This window comes from Mirounga angustirostris, unplaced genomic scaffold (assembly GCF_029215605.1).
Source record: "Mirounga angustirostris isolate CCGP_5_RB_7025 unplaced genomic scaffold, mMirAng1.0.hap1 SCAF_10, whole genome shotgun sequence".
NCBI lineage: Eukaryota > Metazoa > Chordata > Mammalia > Carnivora > Phocidae > Mirounga > Mirounga angustirostris.
The window spans coordinates 51,335,677-51,346,762 of NW_026991718.1; the positions used below are offsets into that span (position 1 = coordinate 51,335,677).

At 47.7% G+C, this 11,086-nt stretch overlaps 1 protein-coding gene across 2 annotated transcripts in view; it reads left to right on the forward strand.

Moving 5' to 3' along the window:
- The window catches only part of ADD2 (adducin 2), a 106,810-nt gene extending 98,452 nt beyond the window's left edge, over nucleotides 1-8,358 (forward strand). For both annotated transcript variants that reach the window (XM_045883764.2, XM_064572360.1), the window contains exon 16: nucleotides 1,700-8,358. In XM_045883764.2, the coding sequence (XP_045739720.1) occupies nucleotides 1,700-2,007 (308 nt within the window). In that variant the 3' untranslated portion in view covers nucleotides 2,008-8,358. The remainder of the gene's footprint in view (nucleotides 1-1,699) is intronic.
- Nucleotides 8,359-11,086: the final 2,728 nt, after the last annotated feature.

Genomic DNA, 11,086 nt, shown 5'->3' on the forward strand with positions numbered 1-11,086 from the left:
GGTGATGACCATGGGGACACATGGTGGGAGGGGAGGGGAGTGTGGGCCATTGGAGTAAAGGGCATTAGAGAACTTAGTAGCTGGATGATGATAGGACATGGGCCAAGCAGTAGAAGGATGGGAGCTGGGGTCAAGGTGTTGGGTACTAAAAGAGAGACAGTCCTCAAGAGTCGTCTGGAAGAAGAGGACATTGACTTGCCCAGAGAATTTCAGAAGTTAGGAAAGACCAGAGTTTGCCCATAGTCAAACTAGCCCATTCTACCTCTCCCCAGATTTACACCCCTCTGTCCCATGTTCCATGTAACCATACATTTCTCCAGTCTTTACCCCTGTCAAGAACCTTAGTTTTTTCCTAAAACTTCTTTCCCTGCCCATTCCATCTGTAAGTCAGACCAGTCATACTTCACCCATTACTCACATTCCTATAGAGGGGAGCATGCCCAGTGCCTTCTTGTGGTGTGAGATCTCACACAACTCACTCACACAACTCACTCACACACACCAACACTCACACACCACACCCACACACTAATTCACAAACTCATATGGCCACACACAAACTCAACACAACTCATACACTCCACCCACACACTCATACACCACACTCCCATGCTTATTCACACAGCTCACTCCACATTCACACACTTACAAATTCACACATACAAACATGCTCTCATACATTCACACACTCCTCTCAGTTTCACATAGTGAAAAGAACAAAAAACTGGATGTCAGGAGATTGAGATCTGCTCACTTTCACTACTTAGTTTTCATTTCTGTAAAATGGGGAGGAGCTGAGCTAGATGATCTGTAAATTCCTTTCTACTTTTCAGAGTCTGTGGTTTTATAATTTCCCCTCCTCCCTCCCCATCCAGGCATTTCAAAGCTTGAGTGGAAGCGAGGTGGGGAGAGAGTGGGAGGGAGGAAAAAGGGCAGTAGGGGGGCTTAGTTTCTGGTCTGAGCAGCTGTGGCTTTGAACATGGCAGCAATCCAAACAGGTTCCCTCCAGGTGACCACTAGAATGGGCCAACCAGCCATCTTCCCCTTTGGTTAATCCTTTTATCTTGGAAACATGGGGTCCATATCACTCAAGGAATTCCATTCTCCCTCTGTCTTCCCCTCTCTGCCTACTGGGGAGATATTCCCCATTTTTCCAAAAGTTCCTCTCTGGTATAGGAAATGAAATGGGTATAAAAACATGTAATTTCCATGTTAACTAACTGGAGTTTAAATAAAAGCTTTAAAAAACTTTAATTTCCATATTTTTACTGGTGAAACTGAACCGGTTACAACAGTTCTTAGATTCTTCCACTGAGTTGTATGTGTTACTGGTCTCCTCCTTCCTATAGCCTCTCTCCTCACCTGGGTCTGTCCCCTCATTTAGTCCTACAAAAGCTCTCAACTGGGCCCTAGCTGGGCCCCCTGCCACGTTTGGACATCATTACCTGTTTACATTTGTAGACAAGACCCCAGAGTAACAGACTTGCCAAGGGCCTGTTCCCAGAGCAGGCTGTGTGGAAGGGGGTACAGGGTTTGGGTGAGAACCCTGCCTAACCCTTTCCCCCTACGATGTCAGCCTGTCCCTCCTGTTGCTCTAGGTTTCTTTTATAGAATTGCCTAGAAATGGTTCTGTTAACCCCATATGAAAACTTTCACCTGATGGAAATCTTAAGGGTCATATCTCTTGATCTTTTTCTAGAAGGTGCTAAGAAGACAGAAACAAGCAAAGCCACTACAGAGCCTGAAACCACACAGCCAGAAGGAGTGGTGGTCAACGGGAGGGAGGACGAGCAGACCACAGAGGAAATTCTCAGCAAAGGCTTGAGCCAGATGACCACCAATGCCGACACAGATGTTGATACCTCTAAGGACAAAACCGAGTCGGTCACCAGCGGCCCCATGTCCCCAGAGGGCTCACCTTCCAAGTCTCCCTCCAAAAAGAAGAAGAAATTCAGAACCCCATCCTTCCTGAAAAAGAGCAAAAAGAAGGAGAAAGTGGAGTCCTGATTGGTAGCACCCTTGGGCTCCCATCTGCACCCTCTCCCTCCACCCCTTCCCTTCTCCCATCTCTGTCCCTGGAAGCACAGGGCCAAAGAGGGATAGAATAGGACCCTGGATCACACTCTGAGGGGGAACTTAGAGATTACCCAACCAACCCCTCATTTTACAATTGCCCCAGAGAAATCAGGTGACTTTCCCAAGGTCACACAGCTAGTTAGTGGCAGAGCCTGCACTAGAATTGGGGTCTCCTGGCCCCTAGTCCAGTGCTCTTTCCACTACATAACACTGCCTAGTTGTGGGCCACCTTTGTGAGGATGCTGTCCACCGATCTGAGCCCAGGGCAGAAGGCCTGAGTGGGCTGCAAGCCCTCACAATCTCAGATCAAATCAGACAGGTTCAGACTTCCCCTGAGCAAGGTCCTTTTCCTTGCAGGAATCCAATCTCCTGCTAATGGAGCTGTCACAGTTTAGAAATCTCTCTTTTCCATAGGGTCCCCGCCCTGCTGCTCTCAGTAACCAGATAAATTGCCCTGTCCCCTACACCAGAAGTTTATCTTTGTTCCCAAGGTCTGATGGCTTAGCTTGTGCTTCCCCAACCACTAACCCTGAGCTTTCTTCATGGAACCTCCTGAATGACGGATGGATGAAGAATTGTAAGAGCGGGCAGACATAAGGGCAAGCCGAGTCAGCCACAGGATTGGGAATCATTTAATCAATATAAGAAGCCAGGAACTTGGCCCATTTGAATTGTGCATCTCAGGCGCTTCAAAACTAAAACCAAATTTAGCTTAGAGAAAAGTTGTCTCATGCTCAGGGCAGAAATTCGGGGAAATTTAGATCCTCTGTTGGCTTTGGGTTGTACAAGGAGGATCAAAACAACACAGGAAATGCTATGCCTTTCTAGCTTTGCATGATACATGGAGCAATGTGGCTGTACCCATTTCACTCCTATGTGGCGGTCAGGTGTCCCCTGACCTTCCTTCAAACCTGGAAGCACTGGCTCACAGACTGGAACTGGCATCTTATTCTTGGCACCTTGACCTTGGCTCCTTTGGATTCCGACTCAGTCACTCTGGGTCCAGCAGAGGAGAATGAGATGAGCCCTTGAGATTCATTCCTTGGATCAGCTATCAGAAAAATCAGCTTGAGTGTCCTTGCCCTGCCACTATCTGTCCACCTTGGGGCCTAGTAAGAGCCACAGCTGCTGTTGTAAATGCCAGCACTATCTTTTCATATTCTTCCACGGGACATCGAATAATGAGCATTGTTGGCTCCTAAAAAATAGACAATCCATTCTCTTTATAGCACAGTGTCTTCAAAGAGTATTTTTCCTTTTTGTCCTGATTATTGTGAAAGTACTTTTGAAAGTTCTTAATCACAGTTTTCCACTTTTGAGCACTTACTTTCTATATATAGACACTGTGCAGGCTTTCCATGTGTTACACCCTTCGACTGTCATGATAATCTTGTGATGTGGGTAAGATATTCCCATTTTATCGGTAAGAAAACTGAGCCCCAAAAGGACAATCGACTTGCTCCAGATGACTTGGCTAGAAAGATCCAGAGCCTGGATTTGACCCCTGAGTCAGAGTCCAGAGTCTTTGTTCTTAACAGTTACGATGATTAGAAAACTTGAAATCCCCAAGGCCGGGGGCTAATTTAGTCCAGGACCCATTTCTGTGATTGGTCTCCACTGTGTAATGTCAGCATTTGAAATGAAGGCAGAAAACTACCTGTGTTCTCCCTCATGAGTGCACGTTAAGCTCCTGATAAATGTGGATTGTGGCAAGGCCAATGTGGACCTCTGACGAAGGAGAGGCAGGAGCCTTCTGGGTTAGGCCACAGTATTTGGGGGGCGGGGCTATTTCTTGAGAAGAAAAGAAGCTGACACATGACTAAAGAGAACCCAGTACTGCATCTCTCTAGAGCAGATTCCTAACTACTACCCCAGCCCCCACTCTGCTCTACTTTCTGATGGTCCTTGTGATGGGCAACCCAATGGTCAGGGGCATCCAATGCCTCACAAAAAGTCCATGTTGTGGGAAATGCCTTTAAGAGCCAATCCTTTGATGCCTTCTTTGAAAAAATAGATTTCACATTCATTCCTTCATCCCTCACAATATTTGTTAAGCACCCACAAAGCACCAGGCATTATGTCGTCATTAAAAGAAACCACTCATTGTGGCTAGGATCATCAACAGCCAGCAATGTTAAGAGAAGAGTGGAGTGGATTACCATTGACGCAGCTTTTTATGCTTGAGTGGTTGTAGCTCAGAGATGATGTTGATTGACTCTTCGCATTCAACAAACTCTCTTTATTCCCTTTACAACAGTGAGGCCTCATTTAGGTGAAAATGCCAGAGTCTTGCTGTAGGATCATCCTTGGGATTTATGCCGTGGGTCCACCTTATATTTATCCATTTGTTCATCCTCATGCATTCGAACAAAACAACCACAACAAAAAACCCCATGGGCTTGGGACATGGGTCAAGTCTGAAGGCAGAACATAGTCCCTGCCCACAGAAGTTTTTAAGTATAGGAGGCTTGTAGACAAGTTATGGAAAGGGCAAGGGGGCAAAGGGGACATAAGGAAGTAATGATTTATTGTCTTCTGGACCAGAGAAACTTTCCTGAAAGATGTGATGATTGAGTTAGGTTTTCAGACAAAGAGGAATTCTCCAGGAAGACAAGTGTCGGTGGGATATTCGTGCTGAGGGAAGAGCGTGTGCAAAGGCACGGAAGCACAAAACTCCACAACAGGCCCACTGAGTCATGCAGAAACGCCAGAACATAACGTGTAAGGGGGGCAGGGGCTTTGTTTCATAGGTGAGCAGGGCTGGGTCAGAGAGAAACCTATAGAAGTGTGCAACTAGATTTTATCCTGAAGGGGGTTTGGACCTGCTGATGGCTTACATCAGGGTGTCACGATCAAGCTTGAATTTTACAAAAATCCGTTTGGTGGCTGGAGAATGACCTGGAGAGGAGTACGGTGAAAGCCCAGGAGATCTCCTAATGAGGCCCTTCTGAAATGTCAGCACTGAAACATGCCTGGTGGCCTGCCTTACACCACGTTTTCCTTAGAGCAAATAGCATGCTTCCGGCACAGAATTTGGCTTCCCTAACGGTCTTTGGATAAGGCATCTTAGGAAAGATTTTCAACAAGGAGAGGGAAGCATTCAAAGAGCTAATGCTTGGTGCCGTTTCCAGGTCTGTTTCGTCTCGCTGCAGAACCGCCGCGGGAGCTGAGGCCCTCTGCCCATTTCTTGCTCTCCCGCACCTGTCGGCAGTGGTACGCTTAGCACCAGGTTCAAGGTGGTGCACTGGATGCTGTTGCAAGAGACGTGCTGTCCAAAAGAACCATAGGCTTTTAGGGAGAGGATGGGCGTTTTCTTTGGATCTGGATAAAAGTTGGCTGAGAATTTTGACCAGTGTCTGTCTGGAGAAAATGTCTCTATGGAGAGCTCAGAGTGGTAGGTAGGAGGGTCATTTCTAGTGAAGCCGCTGTACTTGGATATGCCGCAGAAAGGGATGAGAACATGTGAGCCAGTCTGCAGTGTGACGGATGGCTGAGCTGGGCAGGGGGGCCGTTTGGAGGCTCTTTCCATGGGGCGAGATGGGAGGCAGAAGGAGAGACAGTTACAGAGGGACAACTCGGTTCCAGTGACTTTCCGTGCACTAGTGGCTGGCACCCAGAAGTGATGTGGGAGAACCGTCCACACCACGTGACCTTTCTCAAACTTTGCAAAAAGCTTTGTCAAGGGCAAGCCTCTAGCACAGATCTGTGCTCCATGAGAGCTTCCTGGCCTGTAGTGACCCAAGTAACTGTCCAACTTCGGCCAGGTTACACACAGATAAAAATAACCTCCCCCAAGGGGCGCCTGGGTGGCGCAGTCGGTTAAGCATCTGACTCTTGGTTTCGGCTCACGTCATGATCTCAGGGTTCTGGATTGGGTTCCACGCTCAGCGCAGAGTCGGCTTGAGATTCTCTCTTCCTCTCCCTCTGCCCCTCCCACTTGTGTTCTCTCTCTCTCAAATAAATAAATCTTTTAAAAAGATAGTTTCCCTCAGCAGTCCTGTAATGAAAATGGGGTTCTTCCTCTGCAGATAGAAAAGTTCTTTTTAAGGGACTTGCAGGGATTTGGATGAGGACCCTGGTCTATAAGAACCCCACTGGAAAGCATTGCTCTCATACTATGGATTTATGTATACTGCCTTGAATCTTCTCCCAGCATCTGATGCACTGAATGTGGCATGGCAGCCATTCAGATGTCATTTAGTACCGTCCTAACAGGGCTACCGCTGTCCTTAACAGGCCACTTCTCTGATTACCATGGATTTGAAAGAACCATTCCCCCAACAGCATGATTCCCTTCTGAAAGCCGAAAAGATCAAAAAGAAGTTTGGATTTTTCGAGGGACATATGCATAGGGGTAGATAGACACATAGCCTACCATCGGCCTGTGGAGGCCATCTTTTGCGCAAGTCCTTACTCCTTTTCCTTACGCAAGTCAGCAGAAGCCCTTGAAGTGGTTGCTAGAGCTGCTGTTGACTCTCTGAGCGTAGAGGCAACAGGTCTTATATCTTCTCTTACCACTTGAGTCTAAGCAAACTCAAAGACAATAACGTTGAGAGGGTCTGAGAAGAAATTAGGGAGGAGGTAAACCCATGCTCTCCAATTCCCACAGAAAGGACAAGGCACCCCACAGTTGTTCCCCATCTGTTCCAAAAGGGACAATTGAATATGAAAAGCCAGAGGCCTGAACAGACTCTGAAGAAATACGCTCATCAGTTATTTATCTGTTGCAGTTTCACTTGTGTCTCAGTATGAGAATGCAGACACGGTAGAGTGATGACTTCCCAATGCCCTGTCTAGCCAACCTACCCACTTGGATGTGGCTTACTTTTTGCCAGAAATAAAAGAGCACACGTGAAGCCCCATAACCAGGGCACATTCAACCCTCTTGAGCCTCTCGCCGTGAGAAGCCACCCTCACCCAGGAATCAATGTGGGCATTTCAGGTGGGGTGTCCTTCTTTAGTGGAGAAATCTTCTTTCCTCATTTTATGTAGATAGGCTTCTCTTTTTAGGAACAATTAGAATCTCCAGTTGAGGGTTTTCTTAAAAATACAGAAGTGATGGTTTGTATTGGTTTGTACTTGGGTTTTGCCAAATCGATGTTTGGTGCCCTTTGCCTTCAAGATGACCCCAAAAGTTGGGTCATCGCTATGAGGAATTGGGCCTGAAGATGGAGGAGAAATGGTTATAGTCACTGACACAGGGGATGCAGTTGTGGCCAGAGGCCGAGCCTCCCTAGCTTTCCTGGTGTGGTGGCTCCTCAGCTCTCTTCCCACCCACTGGTTCCCGAGGAGCAGGATGAGGCCATCTGCAATGTGGCAGTCCCCAACCTTTAAGTAGCTTAGAGAAAACGTGGGGCTTTGGGGTGGTGGGAGAAGAACTGTAGAAAACTCCCAAACTCTTTTCCCCTCCAACAGATCATCTCATACAACTTTTAGATCTTCCCTTTTTAAATGAATCAGAAGGAGGAAGACCGTTGGCCAAGGACGGAGGGGCCAATTTAAATACATCAAAGCTCTTATAAAATGAGACTATATTTTGGGGATCCCTGCCCCCACACTTCAGGCCCACCTTGTGCCTATTGGGCCTGCCTTCTGGGTGACAGCTTGATCTCTGTGGTCTAGTCCACCTTTAAATTCCTGCCATCCATGCTCCAGCCGCCGAGTCTGGCGCTGTGTTCCTCCCTCTCCCAGGAAGACTCGCGTGGGGAGAGGGTCCGAGGCCTGGGCTCACCTGGCTGGGTATGCAGGGGTCTAGATAGAGAGTGCCGTGTCCTCTAAAGCCGTGGATGGTTTCAGTGAAATGTCTGTGTCTGACAATCGTCTTCCCTTGTACATGCATTGTCTGTGTATAGCTTTTCCTAGTATTGTGAAGTCTCAAATAGGGGTTCCATGTAAATACTCTTTCTGCTACGGAAATGCCAGCCCCCTGGATCATGCATCATCCCCACAAACGGTTTGCCTTTCTCTACGCTAACACTTTTTGAGCCACTGGTGTGCAGATTGATGATTAGTTTCTTGGGCTTTTATTTTGCAAATTTATATATATATATATACACACACATATATAATATATATATATATTTATGGGTTGGTTTTGTATAGTTTTCTGTTTGAATCTCTGAGCACCAAAGCTGCCCGTGGATTTTCAAGAGAACTTTCCAAAGCCACTTCCTGAGGCCCCCCACTCCCCTGCTGCTTTGGTGTTTGTGGTGCCGGGTGGTATCTCTGCCCGTGGATTTCTGTATGTATGTGCTGTTATCTCCCCTGCGGATATTACCCTAGTAAATCTACCGTGCTTGGCTTCCTGGTGTGTGACCCATCTCTGTCGGCCACCCAGCTCTCCCTGCTCCCAGGGGAGCAGAAGCCAGAGAGGGGGGTCCTTGTATGGAAACCTCCAACCACACAGGAAACTCTTACCTTTGAAACCATTCCTCACACATGGAAAGCTAACATATGACTAATTGAGTTCTGATGGGGAGGGAGGTGACAGAATGCTGTAGACCTCTGAGAAGGGAAAAGCCCTGTGGATTTGCAAACAGCTCATGGAGGGAGAGCAGTTTAGATGGGTTGGGGGAGGGGAGGGGGATTGTAAAAACAAATGTGGATGGTCCCCACGGGGAAGCAGATTCACCAGCTGGACTGGAAGGAGGTGTCAGGCCAGAATCAGCAGGCTGGGGAGAGCTAAGAGGTCCCGCCAGAGCGTGAAAGGGGAATGAAGATAGTAGGGAAGAAAAAGAAGAGGAAAGAGCCCATTGCTCCTCTTTACTCAAATAAGGAGCCCAGGAGTCGTTGAGCATCTGCACACATAGGTCAGGCATTGTGTCTCACACATAGCACCTCGTTTGAACCCCATAAAACCCAAAGGGAGGTCCTATTATTACCCACTTTATAGATGAGGAAACCGGCTCTGAAATGAGGTTTTCATGGGCCACAGGTTAGTATGTGCTGAAGCCCAAATTCAAACCGAGGTCTTCTAGCTAAGCAAGCCCTTCTCTTCCCAATTTGCTTTTGTCCTGAGCAAATCCCCCCAAAACAGTCTCCATCATTACTTCTGGGCCTGCTGCTTCCTGGGGGGCCTGTGTCCCCAGTGCTGCCTCTACACCCAGGTACCCAGAGGCTCCCACGGGCTCCTGCGGACCCAGGCCAGCCCTGCCCCAAGGCCGTCAGTGTCTTCTCTCCTGAGATCACCACGGGGACACCCCCGCCCCCCCCCCCCACCACGACAGCTCTAATGTCTCTGCGGTGAGCTCGGCTCCCGCCAAGGAGCACGGTCAGCGTGCTGACACCACCCCACAGAGCTTGCTGCTGTGGAAGGTGGCGGTGCAAACCCTCAAGGGGAGCTCTTCCTCCACACCTCCGAAAGGCCCACTGCAGAACCGGCTCCCACGAACACGGGAGCAGAACGCCCTCTACCTTCCAGAACTGCTGAGGGCTTTCTTCAGAGTATGCTTCGTGGGCGAGAAGGCCTCGGGCCCCGCGACCCGCAGTTCCCTGCGCGTGGAAGGAGCACCGCCCGGCCAGGAAGCAGAAAGGCCGGGCGGCAGTGAGGCGGGGCCGGGACACGGGGGGAGGCCGGTGGGCTCCGGGCCGACCTGAGAGCGTTGGCGACGTGCCGGGGTTCACGCTGTGGAACCGGGCTCGCAAGCTCTAAGTCAGGAGGCAGGGAGGGGGCGGCTTCGCGCTGGCTACCCTAATATGCCGCCGGGGACTTTCAGCCAAGTCCTTGGGGATGGCTGCTGCCACCACACGACTACTCTCTAATCGAACAAAACGTAACCACTGGAAACAGAAATCTTTCCTCTTCTCTTCCTTTGGGCCTTTGGACATGGATCCACACGTCTCTTGACAGGAACCACATTTAATCTGAGAGAGAGCTCACTCTGTCAAGAATAAGCACGGAGAAAAACAATGTGGTAAAGATTTAATAGTTCAAAAGCAGGAGACCCATCTGAGAGGTTGGAAGACCTGCTCCTCAATGGAGCAGAGTTACTGCAAGAAGCAGCAGGGAGGTTAAGAAAATGTCTGTTAATATCCACTTATCAGAAAACACCAGCCAGTCATGAAAAGGGAGTACTTCAAATCAAGAAAACATTTACTGGTGATGAAAAACAATGCCATATTTTAAAAATGAGGCATAGACAGTCAATGGCAGGTTCCATATTGTTGATGAATGGGGAGAACATAAAGATATGTTTAGATATGTAAGAATCCCAAGCCCACCACTTGAAAAAAATTAGCCAATCAAGTATCTAGTTGATTGGGAAATCAATATAAGTAAATAACTCAAGAATGGAGAATTAAAAAATGGTAGTGAGCAACTAAAGCACATAAATTTACAGCTAGGTCTAGTTTTTCATTATTAATTCAACAAACCTAAGGCAATTGTTTAAGAAGTAGTTACTGGTATACACACACACATTTGGGTCAGCAGAGAGGTAGACGATGCTACACTTACCATAACTGATGAGAGGGATGTAATAGATCAGTTCATTTTTCAAATTGTTACTATAGGAATAATGGTTCACTTACATATAAAGTTGTAAACATAGAGATGATTTATAAAAATGTAAAGATAATTTTCATTAAGACATAGCTTCCAAATCACTGAACAGAAAAATAACAATAAAAAAATCAATAGGAATCCAGCTAAGATGGAGTAACAGAGACCATATTTACCATCCTGCCTAAAGCACCCCCAAAATGGATAAAATACATGAAAGAATGACGTTTAAGACACCTGAAAATGATCATCCAGGAGGGCACAAGAAAGCTTCCTTGTCTTACCACCCACCCCAAAGCTAAGACGAATACCTCTTACTGCCGCTACTAAAGATGACCACCAGGAGGCGACATTTCCTTTCTCTGCTTCCACTTTGCAGCAACCTGCCCAGCGGTACTCCCATTTTCTGGCAGATAGACCCTAGCAGTTCTGTCATAGAACTCGGCCTCTTTGTCACCAGCAAAAGGGTCAAGGATGAACAGTGAGCCTCCTGACTTATCTAAGACTTAA